This window comes from Rhinichthys klamathensis, unplaced genomic scaffold (genome assembly GCF_029890125.1).
Source record: "Rhinichthys klamathensis goyatoka isolate OS25496 unplaced genomic scaffold, OSU_Roscu_1.1 h1tg000398l_1, whole genome shotgun sequence".
NCBI classification, from domain to species: Eukaryota; Metazoa; Chordata; class Actinopteri; order Cypriniformes; family Leuciscidae; genus Rhinichthys; species Rhinichthys klamathensis.
The window spans coordinates 1-20,261 of NW_026606900.1; the positions used below are offsets into that span (position 1 = coordinate 1).

The 20,261-nt window shown below is 37.8% G+C and overlaps 1 protein-coding gene across 1 annotated transcript in view; it reads left to right on the forward strand.

The window, feature by feature from the left end:
* Positions 1–775: 775 nt before the first annotated feature.
* adcy8 (adenylate cyclase 8 (brain)) overlaps positions 776–20,261 on the forward strand; it is a gene marked incomplete at its 5' end in the record, with an annotated part of 45,226 nt that continues 25,740 nt past the window's right edge. The window contains 6 exons of the mRNA XM_056234574.1: positions 776–906; positions 2,461–2,572; positions 6,716–6,843; positions 8,272–8,430; positions 8,681–8,951; positions 18,909–19,106. Coding sequence (XP_056090549.1) covers positions 776–906; positions 2,461–2,572; positions 6,716–6,843; positions 8,272–8,430; positions 8,681–8,951; positions 18,909–19,106 — 999 coding nt within the window. The remainder of the gene's footprint in view (positions 907–2,460; positions 2,573–6,715; positions 6,844–8,271; positions 8,431–8,680; positions 8,952–18,908; positions 19,107–20,261) is intronic.

Sequence of the window (20,261 nt, forward strand, 5' to 3'; positions counted from 1 at the left end):
CTTTATCCATGCAGCGACACAAAGGACAATTAAAGCTGAGGTGTATCATTTTTTTCGATTTGAAAATACTTTCTCCTACCTCAGCTAAGTATGGCAAGGCAGATGCAAGTAAAATTTCCCCTGAAAAGTGTAAACGCTCTGATTCTGTTTGTTTAAGCATCTGACCAGCCCACGGTGCAATATTGGTTCAACCGATAGCATGGGTTTAGGGTGGGACCTAGGGAAGACTGGGAACTGTTTGGCAAAAACATTATTTTTGCAATTGCTTTTGGTGATGCAGAAATTACGCACTTTGGCTTTAATATACTGTATATGGCAGATATATGTCCCTTGCAGTGTTTTTTTGCTAAAGCATTCAGACTCTTTATACTCACATTGTACTAAATAATAAACGTATTTCTAGTTTTTTTGGGGAATTATGTTAGAAAACATACCGTTATGCATTTATATTTAGCCCTGTGAGCTGGACGCTTGGGGATATTTGATTGACTGGTGAACCATTAAGGAAACTAGAACTGGATAAAAATGACTTGAAGCTGTAATTGCAGTAAAAGGAAACTGTATCATATAATAATGTTCGGGGTTAAATAATACTGCAAAACAGTCATAATGAAATTCTACCCTATCGTTTGTAATGTAATGTAAAGGTTAGACTGGTGAGCTAGTTAAATTGGTAAACTGGTTGAAACTCTTTTTATGTGTAAGTGTGCATTCATTGGCTAATTGATTTAAGTCTGTGTTTAATAAAGTGCTTTACCCACACTGCACCTGTTAGGAACGTCTGGTGTTGTCGGTGCTGCCACGCTTTGTAGTGCTGGAGATGATTAACGACATGACCAACGTGGAGGACGAGAACCTACAGCACCAGTTTCACCGTATCTACATTCACCGCTATGAGAACGTGAGGTAATTTCTTCCATTTTGGTACAGTCTTTGTGAAAAGAATAGAAGAGAATCAAATGGAATTGAATCAGTCATCCGCCATTAAGGCTCAGTCGCCCACCATTACGGCTCAGTCACCCACCGTTATGGCTCAGTCATCCTTGATTATAGCTGAGTCACTCTCTTTTATAACCCAAACAAGTAGCCTGTTGCAGCACAGTCGGTCACAGTATGAGCACCAAATTGGCTCTGACTGGTCCCAAAAAATGGCCAAATCAAGCCAAACTGAAGCCATTCGACCATTTTCACTGGCTTATCCACAGTATTCCTGCGCCCCATGACGCTTTGCGCGAATTATGGGTGTAACTTCCGGTAAGATGTAAACAATCAGTGAAAGACTAAGCTCTATGGACGCAATAATAGATTTTTAAACCTTTTACGATGACATTACATTATTCTACTCACCCTTCAACCATTGAACATTAAAAGGACATTTAAAAGTGTAAAAGCATCAACAAGCTAACTTTCAACAGACCATGAATAATCTCAAAAGCAACTTTCCACAGCTAAATCGGTCGGTTAAATATCACTGTGGTGATCTGTATTATGTAACGTTGCCTTAATAAAAAAGTGTTTTACTTCAGCATTACGTGATACTATTTTAAAGTGATTTCAGTCATTTTGACAGATAATAAATTGTATTTACCCGTGAAACCAAACCTGGAAAGAGACGTGAGGATTTGGAGAGGATCCCAGTGAATTATTAATGGTATACATAGTAAATTAAATCGGGAGAACAGACCACAAATGTGCAGTATGTGTTGACCTTTGTCATACTATTACAGCGGAATTCAAAAGGAAAAAAGAAAATAATCATGAGGAAAAGAATGCAGAGCTCTTACTATGGATATTCTTGTTATAACATGTCACGTTAAAATACCAAGTTTTACGTTATTCTCATGTTATTCTTAGATAAAACATGAAAGAAAACTGATTGCTCATTAAGTCAAACTGACGGATCAGGTTTATTTGTAGGGCAACCTTATGATTTGAAATGATTCGTTTCAGTCTTTTTGAATGGAAGTTCCCCAAACCGGAAGTGCCGCCCATAATTCAAAACGCAGTAAGCTTGTCAGGAATAAGGTGGATAGGGTATAAATGTTAAATATTCCCTTAATAAAAAAGCTGTATTTTTAACAGCTGTTACTTCTGTCTTCAGTGTCACATTTTGATTTGATATGGTGCTCAAGAAACATTTCTTATTTTTTATCAATGTTGAACACCATGTCTATACTGTCACTTTTGATCACTTTGATGCATCCTTGCTGAATAAAAGTTTTTTTTTTTTTTTAAACACGCAAATCTTACTGACCCCACACTTTTAAATGGCAGTGTTGCTAGCATAGTCAGTATTTAAAAACTTATTAGTACAATTCTCTTGTATATTTATGAAGTTTTGCCTGTTTTCTCACATTAAAATATTGCAATCAGCCTGTTTACTGACTGATTGTAGTATTTCAGTCTGGGAAAGATTTTGTGATTTTTCAGCTGATCTGTTTGCATGTGTGTTTTATGCAGTATTCTCTTTGCTGATGTGAAGGGCTTCACCAATCTTTCCACCACACTCTCCGCTCAGGAACTTGTTCGGATGCTCAACGAACTCTTTGCACGCTTTGACCGACTGGCACACGTGAGTGACCTAACACACATACACGACAATGCACACAAATGTAAGCCATATCACAGCACCATTCAGGGTATATAGCAACATGTAATAGTCCTTGACATAGCAGTTGGCAATGATTTAAGGCATGTTGTTATTTGCCTTATATCTCCCAATATCACAATTATCCTCTGGTTTATGTGTATTTTGATATTGTTCGTTTGATATCCAAGTGTTGGCATGACATGCTGGTGGTTCTGGAAGCAGGTGACCTTGACATTGAAGTCAATTAGTACATTTAGGTTGAGGAGGTATTCTGTTTAGGTGTGTTACACGTTTCTCATGTTTGCAGTGCATTTATTTCAGAGCTCATATTAACAGGTGCTGAGCATGTTTTTTTGTGCATCATAATTTGAATGGAAAATATAGTGAAAACGTACTGTAACCCTATTAAAAGACCAAAAGGTTAGAGAGACCAAATCCTTTATCGAGCCATTTCAGACACTGTGAGAAAAGAGGTGATGTGCAATGAATTTTATGAGAAAATTAAACTGTTTTTGACCTTGGGTGCATGTAAACCCAACACAATCACATAGCAATTTTTAACTATTTTACATTATGCTTAATTGGTGGCTAATTTGTATGAATCTGTATGATCTAACGTCTGTTTAAAGCCCAGTGACGGGTAGGGGCGGATTATGGGTGGTCCTTCATAATGACTTTCCTTTAATCGTATCAATAATTCATATCGTACGAATTCATACGAAATCGCCACCTCATAAAATAGTTATTTTTTTCCCATGAGATCAGGTTGGTAAACCTGTTGAAGCAAATCTCCAAAACATAATTAGGAACCTTTAAAAGCATAATAGGAGCAGTTTAATCAACACAGTCTTTTGTAATATATAATTATTTAAAGCATAGAAATGGAGTGAAATGCTCACTGTTTGAAAAAGATGTTTGTCAAACTTAATGGAAGTCAAACAGCATTTTCTATTCTGTTCTGTTGACTGAATTCAGATGATTTGAATATTTAATATCTATTCCTTGAGGTTTGGGTTCTAAATAATTATCATGTGGATGTAAATGTGGATGTAAATGTGTCTTCTTATGTGTATTCGATTTCATGACAATCAAGATTGTAATAATTATCAATGCCCCTCTACTGAAAGCCATTTTAATTGGCATTGTTAAATTAAATACTCAAAGTCAAATTCACTGGTTGATCAACTTTTGCACATTTCAGCCCAAAAACTTGTTCAGAAACTTGCATCTTATCCTCCCTTAATCCAGTTTAATCAGGTATTTTTCACACTGGTTTAGCATAGCACCATATTTTATGATTTTCTGTGGGACACACAAGAAGCTATTTTGAAGATCTGTTTTTATCCATACAATTAGTGTCAGTGGAGGTTCGAAACAACACTGAACCCCACTTGAATTGTATGAAAAAAAAGTCTTGTGTTCCACAGAAGAGAAAAAGTCATACCGGTTTAGAACGACATGAGGGTGAGCAACGGATTATTATCCCTTTAAGTCATTGTCATTCAACACACTACCTTTCTATGTAAATTATGATTATTTTAGTGCTTTATTTACATAAGTCAGCGCTGTTTACCTCGAAAATTGCAGTTAAACTGCTGCTTTGCTTAAACATATCAGATGCAGAATGTATGTGAAACTAAGAGAGTGTTATGTTTGTGTGCCAAGGGCAGTGGCAGAGTATCTTGGCTTGGCGTTTATAGTGGCACCAGATAAGCTGAGTTCAGTTAGAGTTAAGAGGAGGCTGAAATGTGTGACGGCTCACCCTCCTTCATGTCCTGCAGTGCACTGATGTGCTAAATGGCTGTTGCAAAAGTCACATAAATATAAACATTGTGACCCTGTCCCCAACATTAATAACACTGATATATGAGTGTGTGTGCGTGAGCGCGTGTTTGCACAAGGGTACAACTGTTGACGGCTAGTGCAAATCTTGATAGCTGCCCTTGGAAGAAAGAACAACATTACTTCCAGACGTATACATGTGAAGATTGATTTTGTATTTTTAACAAATGTGTTTTTTGTTCTGTTGTTCAGGGGGAGGGAATAAGTGCATTATGAAGAATATTAAACTCCATCCTCATGCTGCAACTCTCCAATAATCTTATTCATGAGTCAGTACAATAATCATTGAAGATCAACCAACCATAAAGTGGCTTGCTGATGCATAATGCAGATATTCAAATGTGGCATATGTGTGCTTGCAGATGGTTGTATCAGTATGTCATATTTAAATATCCTTGTGTCCTTGTGCGTTTGTGTGAATTTGCAGTCATACTCATGCGAGCAGGCCTGGTGTTGTATTAAATTCTGCAGCAGTGTTTATCTTGATGAGCAGTATTCATTTTCTCTGCTGATGGCAATGTTTACTCAGAAATGTCACATGTGCGTGGTTAGTGCTGTACTGGTTAACTAGGCGGTTGTGCTGTATGTCACATTCAACATTTTCAGACATAATGTTTTTGATTGCTTGCGTCGTGCCACTTCCTGAAAACACTTTGAAGATCCTGTCTTACAGTAGCTTTATCTTCCACAAATCTGTCTCACTCTCTTTCTGTCTGTCTCTCCCTGGCTCTCTCTCTTTCTCCTACGCCCTCACGCTGCCTGATGGGAAATGTGCATTAACCCTCTCATTACTTGAAGTACAGTATTATCTAAGCGTGTAATATATGCAGAAACACGAAATTTCTTGGTAATCCCTTAACAAAAGGTGGCATATTTTTTAGACGTACAATTTTAATATAACCTGGTAATACCATGATATTCATGGAAGTACATTGGAGTACCATATCATGTTATCAGTATTCCATAGGAGACAAATCCATGACTTGACGTTGCTTACACAGTAACGTATTAAAATGACTACGGTAATCATTGACTACTATGGTACACTATTGTTCAAAAGTTTGGGGTCAGTGAGATTTTTTTTTTTTTTTACAGAAATTAATCAATTCATTCAGCAAGAAGGATGTATTAAATTGGGTCAAAAGTGACAGTAAAGGCATTTATAAAGTTTAAAATCTTTTATTTCAAATAAATGCTGTTCTTTTGATCCTGAAAAAAAATGATCATGGTACCCACAAAAATATTTAACTATTATATATAAATATAAACTGTTTTTAACATTAATAACAATAAATGTTTCTTGAGCAAATAGAATTTTTTTTTGAAATTGTAATCTTTCACAATATTATGGTTTTTACTGTGTTTTTTTATCAAATAAATTCAACCTTGGTGAACATAAGAGACCTCTTTTTAAAACATAAAAAAAATCTTTGGCTACTGACCCTAAAAATGTTAACAGTTGTGTACAGTATATATAAAAATACCATGGTATTACCATCTTATTGTACACCTTTACTGTACTGCGACTTTTTTCAAAAGGCTCAATGCAACTATGAGCAAGTTTTCCCACTGTAATTCTCCAGGAAGTTTAATTTAATGGGTTCTTTATTGGTATCATGCTGTTTTGTTGATGTTTAGTATGGGGTGTGTTGTTACACTAGCATTTAATGCTATAGTCTCTATGTTAATATCCATTAAATTGGCCCACGGTTTGGTATTGATTATGTAAAAGGCATTCGCTTAGCCTGCAGATTAGCACTAGTGCTTCAAACCTGTTATCATGAGTCAGTCCAGAGCTAATCAAGCTGTAGGTGTTGTTTTTAGCGATTGACAAATGAGGGTTACGGGCGTAACGACTCTTTGTTTCCATACAGCCGTTTACTGAGCTGTGAAACAATGTTAATACAGCAGTAGACATGAGTAATGGATCTCAGAGAGACCGAATGAAAGAGTGGCGGTCTTATAATTACCACCCTCTCTGAGTTCTACACAAAAACCTGGTAGGGTGAGAGATAACTAAAACAGATAGAGACTGCAGTGGAAATTACAGGGTGATTGCAGGTATAATTGCTTGAACCCTCATAAATCCCTCTCCTATGCACACAATATAAGGGAAACTGTGGCATTGCTACCTTAAGCAGCTATTTCTACCTGACCTGACCCTTAAAAATTACTTTTATTGGGATAACCTAATGTAGTCTGATTGATTCAGACATATTACATTAAAAAATTCTGTCAACTGACATCATTTAATGTGAAAATGTCTTTTTCTTTTCCCCTCAGGAGCATCATTGTCTGAGGATCAAGATACTGGGGGATTGTTATTATTGTGTTTCTGGCCTTCCCGAGCCTCGACCGGATCATGCCCACTGCTGTGTTGAGATGGGCCTCAGCATGATCAAAACCATCAGGTAACTGTAAAAGATTTCATGTTTTAAACTGCCAGCCAACACAAAATTAATGATTCATGACATAATTTACTAACCAACTTGTTGTTCTAAACCTGTACAACTTTTTTTTTCTTTACATGGAACACAAAACATTTTTGAAGAATTTCCATACCGTTCTTTTAATTTAATATAATGAGTAAGAAATGGGTTATTCAAGCTCCAAAATGACACACACACACACACAAACACACACACACACACACACACACACACACACACACACACACACACACACACACACACACACACACACACACACACACACACACACACAAAAGCATTCTAAAAGTGATTCATACGACTCATGCACTATATTTCACATAATTACAGTATATTTCACACAGACAACTTTTTGTGGTCAATATTCACTTATTTTCATCCAACTTGACATCCACAATATTGTAGCTGTCCTCATTAATAAGAAAAGTAATGATGCCCACTTCGTAAATAAATCATTCTATTTAGTCTGATCTTGTCAATTGATCAATTGATCTAGTTCACAAATCTTGTCTGAATGATTCCAGTCACTGACCGTATAATCACAGTGGTAAACAGCTCACTGGAGCAGAAGATTGTCAGTGAATAATGACTTAAACTTCTGTTTCTGTTTGTCACCCACAAAGCTTTTATATTGTTTCAGAAGCTGTCAAATGCACATGAATTGTTAGTATGAGTTGACTTTTTAAAGATACGTTTATGGATCTGTAATTTTTGAAGCTCCAGTCCCCTACTATTCACAACAACCGACTATTTACTTTTTGTGTTCCACTGAGGAAAGTTATAGAGATTGGTGATGACAAGGGTACAAGTAAATAATGACAGAATTTTCATTTTTAAAGTATTCCTTTAAAAGGGATCTTATTTTCTATGTTTCTTTGCCAATTTAGGCAATGGAACTGTTAAATATATACTCACAGGTTGCATTTGGGTTAGTCTGTAAGTATTATAAGGTTTATTTTAAAACACTGGAAGTCTATGGTATCCCCGTAGCAAGGAAAAGTGAGTGAATGACAGAGAGAAAGAGGCCACTAGACCAGTCCTGTTGACCCTTAATAGAGGCTAGATAGCAGATGAGAGGCCCTTGTTCAGCAGGTGTGTATTTGTGTGCTGCACTAACAGTCAGATATCACAGCACTCACACTACCACTCAACACACACACAGCAGTGACAGTGTGACCTCGATTCGGCTTTTTATAAACAGCCACTTACTTTTCTGCCTGTTACCCCGTTCAGGAGTAATAGTATATGATGTGTATTTTAACTTGCCTATAAACCCATTGTTCTGGTCCCAGTGAGTTCTCTAGCTCAACAGTTGTTTAGTGTCACCATTACAGAACTGCCTATATAACAGAACCTATCCATCCTAACCTTTTCTATTTGGATGTTTAGGTATGTGCGCTCACGTACGAAGCATGACATAGACATGCGCATTGGCATCCACTCTGGCTCGGTTTTGTGTGGAGTTCTCGGTTTGCGGAAATGGCAGTTTGACGTCTGGTCTTGGGATGTCGACATAGCCAACAAACTGGAGTCAGGGGGAATACCTGGGTAAGATACACACACATGTGCACACAAAACTTCTCTTTGGTGATGAAATATAAGGGAAGTACAGTAGGATTATCAATTTGCCCTCAAACACGTTCGACCATGATGGAAAAGAGAGATTTTATGTACACCTCCACCTCTTGTGTAATGGTGTGGGAGGAAATTAATTGAGTTTCTGTTTATTCTCATTTTGAAAAAGGTGTCGTGCTTTGGATGTGTGAGATGAATCTGTAGTTAATTTCGACCCCTTCAGGAGGATCCACATCTCTAAAGCGGCTCTAGACTGCCTGAACGGTGATTACGAGGTGGAGGAGGGTCACGGTAAGGACCGTAATGACTTCCTGCGCAGGCATAACATCGAGACATTCCTGATCAAGCAGCCAGAGGAGAGCTTGCTCACACTGCCAGAGGACATCATGAGAGATTCCACCAACCAATCAGAGCACAGAACCTCTAACACTTCCTTCACGGAGGGAACATGGAGCCCTGAACTTCCCTTCCATAACATAGTGGGCAAACAGAATGTGAGTGCAATACACACACTAGCAAAGAACCACACATTAACTGGCATAGTTTCGAAAAAGCAAACGCAGCTGGCAAACGGTGCTTAAATAAAGGCTCTGTATCTGTTCACTGCACCTGTCTTTGAGTTCAGTGTCAGTTCCTGGTTTATTTCCACAACTCTCCTTTTTCTTTCTTGTTCCTCTTGCATGTATATCTATATTTTTTTGGTTTGTTTTGGATGGTTGTGTGTAGATGCTTTGTAGTTTATATAGTGATCTGATCTGTAAGGGCATATGTGAGGGGCAATACAGAATGTGTTTTTGCATTCCATTCTGCTGCTTTTCCATAGGTTTTCGACGTAAACTATCTAGAAAGACACTTGTATCTCTAGCAGCAACTAAAAAATATATATTTTAGTTTAGGAACAGCATTCTAAAAATGCTGCACTTAAGTTAAAAGAAGTTTTAAAAAAAACATTTCTTATGTCCCTGCAAAAATGTGTTCTGTGTGAACGGCCCCTAACTGTTCTTCTTTACATGAAGATTCTGGGAAAGGGGTTATCAAGGTTGAAGGTGAAAACAGTGTTCTAGGTTCTAAAGGTTGTAAGTCAGGGACAGTGTTCTAAAGGGTTCTCTAGGTTGAAGATTGAAACAGATCTAGTAGGTTCTCAAGGTTGTAAGACAGGGAGCATGTTCTAAAGGTGGGTACAGTGTTCTGAAGGGTTCTCAAGGTTGAAGGTTGAAACAGTGTTCTAGTGGGTTCTCAAGGTTGTAAGACAGGGACATTGTTCTAAAGGTGGGGACGGTGTTCTGAAGGGTTCTCAAGGTTGTAAGACGAGGACAGTGTTCTGAAGGGTTCTCAAGGTTGTAAGACAGGAAAGGTGTTTTAAAGGTGGGAACAGTGTTCTAGTAGGTTCTCAGGGTTTTAAGATGGGGAACGTGTTTTGAAGTTGGGAACAGTGTTCTAGTTGGTTCTCAAGGTTGTAAGACGGGGACAGTGTTCTGAAGGGTTCCCAATTTTGAAGGTTAAAACCGTGTTCTAGTGGGTTCTCAAGGTTGTAAGATGGGGAAAGTGTTTTTGAAATTGGGAACAGTGTTCTAGTAGGTTCTCAAGGTTCTAAGATGGGGAACGTGTTTTTGAAATTGGGAACAGTGTTCTAGTAGGTTCTCAAGGTTCTAAGATGGGGAACGTGTTTTTGAAATTGGGAACAGTGTTCTAGTAGGTTCTCAGGGTCCTAAGATGGGGAATGTGTTTTGAAGTTGGGAACAGTGTTCTAGTTGGTTCTCAAGGTTCTAAGATGGGGAATGTGTTTTGAAGTTGGGAACAGTGTTCTAGTAGGTTCTCAGGGTCCTAAGATGGGGAATGTGTTTTGAAGTTGGGAACAGTGTTCTAGTAGGTTCTCAAGGTTCTAAGATGGGGAAAGTGTTTTTGAAATTGGGAACAGTGTTCTAGTAGGTTCTCAGGGTCCTAAGATGGGGAATGTGTTTTGAAGTTGGGAACAGTGTTCTAGTTGGTTCTCAAGGTTCTAAGATGGGGAACGTGTTTTTGAAATTGGGAACAGTGTTCTAGTAGGTTCTCAGGGTCCTAAGATGGGGAATGTGTTTTGAAGTTGGGAACAGTGTTCTAGTTGGTTCTCAAGGTTCTAAGATGGGGAACGTGTTTTGAAGTTGGGAACAGTGTTCTAGTTGGTTCTCAAGGTTCTAAGATGGGGAACGTGTTTTGAAGTTGGGAACAGTGTTCTAGTTGGTTCTCAAGGTTGTAAGACGGGGACAGTGTTCTGAAGGGTCCCCTATTTTGAAATTGGGAACAGTGTTCTAGTTGGTTCTTAAGGTTGTAAGACAGGGACATTGTTCTAAAGGTGGGTACAGTGTTCTGAAGGGTTCTCAAAGTTGAAGGTTGGAACAGTGTTCTAGTGGGTTTGCAAGGTTGTAAGATGGGGAATGTGTTTTGAAGTTGGGAACAGTGTTCTAGTTGGTTCTCAAGGTTCTAAGATGGGGAACGTGTTTTGAAGTTGGGAACAGTGTTCTAGTTGGTTCTCAAGGTTCTAAGATGGGGAACGTGTTTTGAAGTTGGGAACAGTGTTCTAGTTGGTTCTCAAGGTTGTAAGACGGGGACAGTGTTCTGAAGGGTCCCCTATTTTGAAAGTTGAAACCGTGTTCTAGTGGGTTCTCAAGGTTGTAAGATGGGGAAAGTGTTTTGAAATTGGGAACAGTGTTCTAGTTGGTTCTTAAGGTTGTAAGACAGGGACATTGTTCTAAAGGTGGGTACAGTGTTCTGAAGGGTTCTCAAAGTTGAAGGTTGGAACAGTGTTCTAGTGGGTTTGCAAGGTTGTAAGATGGGTAAAGTGTTCTAAAGTTGGAGACAATGTTCTGAAGTATTTATACGCTTAAGGGACAGTGTTCTAGTGGATTCTCAGGGCTCAAGGTGGAAACAGTGTTCCAATGATTTCTCAAGACTGTAGGTCGGGAATAGTGTTCTAGAGAGTTTTCAAGGCTGTAAGGCGCGCACTGTGTATTCTGGAGGGTTCTCAGTGCTTAATGGCTCATAACAATGTTCTAGAAGGTTTTTGTGGCATGTGCAGCTGATTATGATGCAGAACTCTCTCTTGGTGTGGGCCGAGTTGCCAGGCTGTTGCTATGGTAACATGGTTAACATAAGGGAATGTTGTCTTTGATTAATGCGGTGCTTTTGTTGCCTTTGTCATGCAGTCATCTTAACACATCAAAGAGCTCTCACTGTGTGACTGGCAGGGCGACCAGCCAATTACACATCAGCTGAGAGCACAAGCTTTCACGTTGATTAGACGAGTGTAAGTGTGTGTGTATGTCTGAGCTATTCAAGATCTGTTCAAACAGAAGTATGCTGACATGTTCATGTGTATATGTAAGATTTTAGGGCTGGTATCCATGACAACAGGAATGTCTGTAAGGCAGTAGCAGGATTCCTTTTCTCCTTCACGCTCCGTTTATCCTTCCCTCTCTCTTTCTCCTCTTCTCTTTCATCTGCTGTTCTTTTCTTCTCCTTTATCTCACATCCTCTCCCTCTCTCTTCTCTGTCTCTCTGTTTAGGCTTTGTCTTCAGTGACGCATTGCAGCCACAGTGTGTATGTGAGTGAGTGAATGTGTGTTTTAGTGGCTGTTTGGGTGTGTGTGTTCTGCCGAAGGGTGGTTCTGTTAATGGATTTAGTGTCTCACTCCTTGTGTTTTTATGTGCAATCCAAAACTATATTAAGAATCAAAAACATACACACACGCAAATATACACTGCAACCTGACAGTATTTCTTCTAGAGTTTAACGGGGAACTCGTCTTAGAGAAACCATTTACTATTGATTAGCCAAAAAAAAAAAAAAAACTCTGCAATGTCTGTGTTCCAAAATGTGACTGCAGAAAAAAAGGAAATGCACCTCTTTTAGTATTCTTGACCCATGACTTCATCCCATCTGACTACACTAAAAAAAAAAAGAATTTAAGCTCCACCCCATAAGGATTGACTAGATATGAAAAGCTTCAGAGCTCTCAAAAGCTTTATTTCTCCACCTTTTATAGGGATTATAGAGATCATCTCAAATTGGTTCTCTGATATCTCCACCCAGAAGTTCTTCTTTCTCTTCTAGTCCATCCAGATTTTGTCAGTTTTATTTAGTTCAAAATCTTATTAATAGCTCAACCAGAATGAAAAAACCTTGATGTAAACACCTTGAAAATCGTATCCAGCTCCATTCAAAAGAAAAAGGTGTTGCAATCATATAATCTGTTCACAGTAAGATTCACAAGTATTTTGCGTCCTTATGGATTGTAGTGCAGGAGCAATTTTTGCTAGTTATTGGAGAAGGAATGAGCATCAGGCTGATTAATAAATCGCCCTTTACTCACTGGATGATTATGGTTTGATGCGTCAGAAAGTATGATTGGTCATAATTGTATTGTTTTATGTCAATATATTTAGATTGATGGTAAAGTTAAATTTTCTGCATCATTAGTATCACATGGTCCTTCAGAAATAATTCTAATATGCTGATTTGGTGCTCAAGAAAGATCAAAAGAACAACTTTCATTTGAAATAGAAGTAATCACTTTTTATCAATTTAATGTGTCCTTTGTTGAATAAAATTATTCATTTCTCTAAAAAAAAATTACGGATCCCAAACTTTTGAAAGGTAGTTTACATTGCTTTTATTTGTGTATTGGTGTTTTGCTATCGCTGTACAACACTGTGAAGGTCATGTTGAGTGTCAATGTTATGTCCAAAGCAAAACTCTTCTCTATAACTGCAAGAGAGAATAACTCTTATTGAGTATAGAATAACTCCATAAGAGAATAGTCAAAAGTCCCTTCAGGGTTTTCAAGGCCATAAAATATTGTTTTATGCATAACGCACGCACACACGCGCGCGCACACACACACACACACACACACACAGTCTGCTTTTAAAAACTCCTATTAATCTATGAAAATCCCAGTGCTAACAGTAGATTAACAGATTTAATAAAATCCGGATTACACACATGAGCAAACATTACACACAGTTCTAACATAACTAACATTTGATGAATGAGAAGTCCATACAGTGCCCCAATAAATATTTGGGCAGCCTTAAAAATGTATGTATAATATTTAAATATTTGCATTTTTATTATTATTATTTTTAGTGGTTGTAAATTTTATGTTGTTGCAGATTAACCACATGTGTGGTTCAGCATATTAACTATGAACATACTATATTTGAACACTTTCTAGTTGTTAGAGACAGAATGTTTAGATTTTTATTATATCTATAGTTTTATGATTTGAAACCTTACAAGCATATTTTTGTGAAATGTTTTGCTTGAAAAACATGTTTTAGTATGCTGTCTTGCTTTAAAACAAACGCCATTAACTTATGATTTTTTATTTGTTTTGTCATTTAATGCAATAATATTCATACATTTTGTAGTGTGGGATAATAGAGGGATAATTCACCTAAAAAGTCTGTCATCAGTTACTCACCCCATGTGCCATTCAAAACCCATATGACTGACTTTCTTCTAGACCACAAAATGAGTTAAGAATTGCGAATATTCCTGTGTGTATGCAGAGTGAGTTTTGTAATTCTAGTGTTTCTCTAGATGACTCACGCTCACAGTGACTACAGCTCCAGCTCACGGCACAGATGATAGCCCTCTTTAAAGATACTTTCAACGGTCAAAACAAAATCAAATGTCTGTGTCAGATCCTGTTTATGCAAAATCCTCTGCTAGTCAGCCTTCCATTTGACCTCTACCCCTGTGCTGACATTTCCGCTGATAAATACGCTCTAATATAATACAACACATGCCTACACCGTGATGGAAGGAAAAAAGCTTTCGTTTTACTTTCAGTTCACATATCTGTGATATATGTGGCAGTTACTTGGTTTGCTGCAAAGAAATGTTTAGTGACCCACACACATGGAGGTCTTCTCTCACTCTTCCATGTAATCGCCTTTGACAGCATGATCCTTCTGAACAGCCGTCTTGACACAGTTTGGTTTGAGCATCTTTTTTATTTGGGTCTTATGAATTAGCAAGAGCCACCATCCAAGAGACATGTAGATATAAAACATACACATTTTATTTGGTTCTAGTAAAAAAAAAAAAAAAATTTATATATATATAATTTCACAATATTTGCATGGGCTGTGTTTTTTTGTGCTTATTGAGTCATTAGCTTAGCCACATGCTAATAGTTTACTCTGTTTTTCTAACATTTTGCCCTCTTCTGTTTAGAAGTCTGTCACATTCACACAAAGGTAACAGACTAATCGGCTGAATTGGCTAGTTAGACACTTGCATTAGTCAAGTCTTGCTTTACGTGTTGAGCTCTGTTTGTATGGCTGTGAGTTTGTTTGTATGGGGCTTGCTGCCTATTTAGAGCATTCCCAGCCACTTAAGTTGTCTCATGTAAACAGTAAAAATCACTACACTGCCAAGAAATATTTTCTTACTTGGTATTGTTGCTTGCAACCCTGCAGTCTTGTTTTCCAATACAAATACTTGAGAAGCAAAATACTAAATATATTAAGTCTTGTTTTCTGAAAAGGTTTACGCTTAAAACAAGAAAAAATATCTTGTGTTAAAAATAATTCAAAGAGAAAACAAGTTTTCTCACCCCATATGGAGATTTTTGTCTTGTTTTCAGCAAAAACCCACTTTATTTTTTATAATTTTTTGGTAAAAGAAGACTTAATATCTTAGGTCATTTAGCATATTAAGTAAATGTTTCTTAATTTAATAATGTTTAGATATTTGTACTGGAAAATAAGACAAAAATACTGAATAAGAAAATATTTCTTTTGCAATGTAGGGTTTGGAAGAGATCCATGGAGTTGCCAGTCTGAGGTAACATTTTGCAAGTCTTTAAGGTTGCCTCTCTTTTCTTGTACAGTCATCAGGTTTAGTTGAATGGCCTGAACTTAGCCAGGTCCCCTTCATGCCATTTTTCATTTATTTCATGATGTTTGTATGGTGTATTTGCTAGTGATATCTTTGTTTAACCCCTTTCCTCATATGAACCTCAGGTATTTGTTGTTAAATTCTTGTGTCAGTCTGTATTATCCTTTTTATACTAATGCGTGGGCTGTATGACCAAAATCCTTTATCATGGAATGAGAAAGTTTATATCATCATATAGTCATTTTTGCTGGAAATTAAACCTCCAAATGTTACATAATTTAAATGCAGTAAAAATTTAAAGGCACCTTTAACCAAGTCAATCAACAGTCGAAGCATCTCTGGCTGCGTTTACACTTGGCATTAACATATGACCTGTATCCGGATGTTGTCCACATACACATTGAAAAGACAAGTCTAAACGCGCTTCTGATCGGAATGTCATCCGATCAGCGTGTCCAGGTTCGGAGGTAGTCGAGGACGCATTGTGATCGGATCTCAGTGTAATGTAAATGCAATCCAGCCATCATGTCTGCATTCACAGGTGGGCGTCACACAAAACCCCGCCCACTGTTATTATTTCCCCTCCTCTCTCCGGAACTGAGAGCTGTGGGGTTTTGCGACACAGTCGAGTGCGAAGTACATCGCAAATATACTGAAATGTTTGCTTTCGCACCCTAAAGTTGCAGAACCATTCATTTTCTGTATAGAACACGCATTTTTCCCACCACAGCTGGCAACGTTCTCGGATACGTTTCTCTGTACCGTTTCCATTACGGAATCTATCCACATTATTAGTACTTGCAGCCTCTTCATCCTCCTCATTTTGCGAGATTTGTAAAATGTACCCTGACAGAAAACTGTTTTTAAAAGAAAACCCACCACTTCTTCAGGTCGACTTTGCACCGGAGCCATCCTTTTTTTTTTTTTTTTTCGCGGGAATGCGAGATCCGATCTGTTATCCGGATACAGAAGCCACTTGACAGGTGTAAATGCACCGTGTCCTGATTGGCTTATGATCCGATCTGCTTGATCGGATCATGGTGATCGCATGTTAATGCCAAGTGTAAACGCAGCCTATATAGCCCCTTTCACACATCGCTTTGAACCCGGCAAATTGCCCGAGTGCCTTCTGTGTGAACGCAAACACGACCCGGGATTGATGCCGGGATCGATGCCGGGTTGGGGACCTAGTAACATTGCCGTGTTCAGACCCGGAACGCGCGCTGTGTGAACAAAAGCCAGAACCAATGCCGTATAAGGGGTGTGTCGTAGTGATGATTCACGAGCCTTTGCAATGGCGTAGTTATCGTGCGGCTCAGTTACTCTAGAAGAAAGTTTGTGTTCGTCATCGAGACAAGAAAGAACGAAAAAATGTCCGCAAACTGGACTGAAGTAGAGACCCGTCACATCCAACGTCACGCGTCTTTCCGGAACATACACGGGTTGTGTGTGAACGCGCTCTCTGATTCCGGCAAATCACTGGCAGTGTGAATGAAGCAAAATCAAACGAACCCGGGTCAAATCCCGGGTCACTTTATCCGTGTATTTTCCGGAATCTCTGTGTGAAAGGGGCTTATGTGACACCGTTTTCAAAATAGATTATAGTTTTTGTCTTTGTGTCGGAAAGACGCACATTTTTTTCATTGTGCTGTTGATGCAGAATATTGTACAATCTCTACCTGTTGACATTTTGTACCATTGCATGATATATAAAACCTTAACATGCATGATACAATTCACATATAACAGCTGCTATGGGGAAAAATAGCTTAAATTGGTTATACTAGCTAAATGTGGTGTTTTCGGGAAATGATAAAGGGTTCATTCCTGAACCAAGGTGGTCTACCACCATGAATCAACTATAGCAGGTTGGACCAGATAGAAACCATGTAAAAACAGCAATCCTTCTGGTTTTAGGTGAACTAACTGGAACAGCCTCATATTTTTGAATCTTAAAATTTCTGATATAAAAGGTCTGATGGCTTTCCGACATTAAGGCAATGGAAATATTAGACATTGCAATGATGTGTTGATTTTTTTTTTTAGATCCACTCTAAAAGATGGGCTGAGCTGTAGGCAGTTAGAAAAGCCTATTACTTACAGTCCAGAGCATTCGCTTTACAAAAAAAATAATCATGTTATGTGCAAGTGTTATGTGTGTGTGTGTGTGTGTGTGTGTGTGTGTGTACATAGCTGTCAGTTGGGGACAAAATTGTCATGAGAAGCGAACTATATCCTCCTGGGACCCAAGAATAGACTTTTGTCCACTGTAGTGGACATTATATTTTAGTGAATTTCTCTGACATCATACATGTCACATGACACAACCTGGGTGTCCTGTAAAGAGCACATTCAGGACTTTTCAGAGATACCAAATGTTTGGAGGTTTCACCATGAAAACAACTTCTCCTTGGTCTTTAAAAATGTCTGACATTAATTTAGTGATCAAATGTAGCATTCTTATGGAAATATGATAATATATTGTAATTATATTTAAATTGGACTACTTTTTCAAATTGTATTTCATAAAACAACATCTCAGGAAAATGTTAAGGGGTTTCAAATAAAAAAAATACTTTCTGTTACAGAACAGGGCATTGATTTCAAACGTGTCCACTGTAGAGGACATCAGGACTAAAACCATGTTTATCAGGCATTCTGGGAGACACAACAAGTGAATATGGAGATAAATTATACATCAATATTCCTATGAAATATTAGATGATATTATTAAAATGTTGCCAATAATTACTCCAATTGTTACACTTCTTTTTTCATTAATTGTTGCTCCAAGAACACATTAATGTGCAAATTAGATACAGTGTATAGATACATTGCATTGAATGGGAATATTAATTTATGGCCATTTTATGCACATATTGCAAAAAGTAAAATGGTGTATCAATTCATTCCATTATTTCTTTCATAACATAGTTGAGAATAATCTTTAAACAAATTTTGGTTGAAAAAATCCTGAAACCCCAAAATTTATTGGTGATTGAAAAAAAATCCCATTGTTTTTGCCTATACATATAATTTCATGTCATTTTATTTTTTAAACAACTTAGTCCTGGCGTCCACTACAGAGGACATAGCATAACGTATGAATAAAATATTATTTTATATATGTGTTTTTTTACCATTTGTTTATTGTGCTCTAAACAGTGTGATGACATGGAAAAAAACTAAATTCAAAAAACTTTTTTTTTCTGGGTCTCAGGAGGATATCTGGCAAAACCACCTTTTAGGACATTTGGGTATGTTGTACAGTATGCAGGAAAAAGTTCATAAATGTATTAAATAATGCAAAAGTTTTCTTTTAGGGGTAGAGTTTGGGCTAGTATATATTTACTTATATATATAAGAAATTAGAAGTCTGTTGTTTGTCTTCATTTAGCTAAGTAAATGTGCATGTGTTTGTGCAGTCATTTTCTAATGTTTATTTGGTTTTCATACATTCATGTTGTGCAGAGCTCTTGGATGAACAGATACACACAACACACACATACACAAACACACACCCTCTCTTAGACTCATGGGCGCTGCATGTGCTTTTCCTCTGTAGACTCTGGCTGCGCTCACACGTCACTCCATTAACCTGCTCCCCAACCACCTGGCTCAAGCCCTGCATGTGCGCGCCGGCTCACAGGAAATTAACGCTCGCATGCAGAGCGCCATCGCCCTGCGCAGCGGGGACAAGCTCCGCCAAGAACATATCTCCCCCTTCTCTCTCACCTTTAGAGAAGCACTGCTGGAGCACAAGGTAGCCTGCTCCCATCTTCCAGCCATCCTGTCCTCCTTCTCTGCTCTCTCACTTCCTCTTTTTTGGTTTATTTTTGTTGTGGAGGTGCAAGAGAAGGAGGCGAGAGAGTGTCATGAGTAAACTAAAGGACGTTAAGTGCCATCAATACCAGTCAATATTTTCTAGACTCTCACAGCGGTTTAAAATGTTCTCAATTACTATATCCCGTCCAAAAAACCAAGTGAAGGTTGTCCAGCTGTATTTTGGAGCTTGGTTCTTGATAGTCAAAGATGGTCAACCAGATGGTACACTGCAAAAAATGCTCTTGCTTTCCTTTACAAATATCTAAACATTCTTAAAGTCACTATGAAATCAAAATGGACAATTCCTGTTATTTATGGAATATTGCAGTGTTTATTATAAATAATGTATCCATTATCCAGATTAAAAATGAATCTGCCCTCGTAATCGTGAATCAAAATAACTTCCACTACATCTCTTCTCTGATGACGTGTTTACTGGCGCGAGGGCGGGACAATAACCTGTCACTCACAAGACATCACAGCAATAGCAAACCACAACCATCGAATGAGCTAATCAAGTTCCGATGGACAAAATCAAGTCCCGTCCTACATTTTTTCTCATTCAAGAAGCTGTTTCACTCGGATATATGTCACAATAGGGAAAAAACAACTATTGCAACTTACGTTTCATGCTGACTTGAAAATACAAAATACAGTACATTTACTTGAGAAGCAAAATTATTTAAGTTATTAAGAAAAATGTATCAAAATTAAGTCACAAAGTAGGCAGACATTTGCAGACATCTTGTTTCAAGTGTAAAGTTACTTAATTTTTATACATTAGAAAACAACACTTTGTTATCTCAGTTATGTCATTTTGCTTCACACAAGGGATAGTTCATCCAAAAATGTAAATCATTTACTCACCCTCAGGTTGTTCCAAGCCTGTATGAGTTTCTTTTTTTTATGTTGAACACAAAAGAAAATATTTTAAAGAATGTCGGCAATCGAACAGTTGACGGTAGTCATTAACTTCCATAGTAGGAAAAAAATTAAATAAATATGGCTACTGTTTGATTACCAACTTTCTTCAGCAGAAGAAAGAAACTCATACAGGTTTGGAACAACATGAGGGTGAGTAAGTGATGACAGG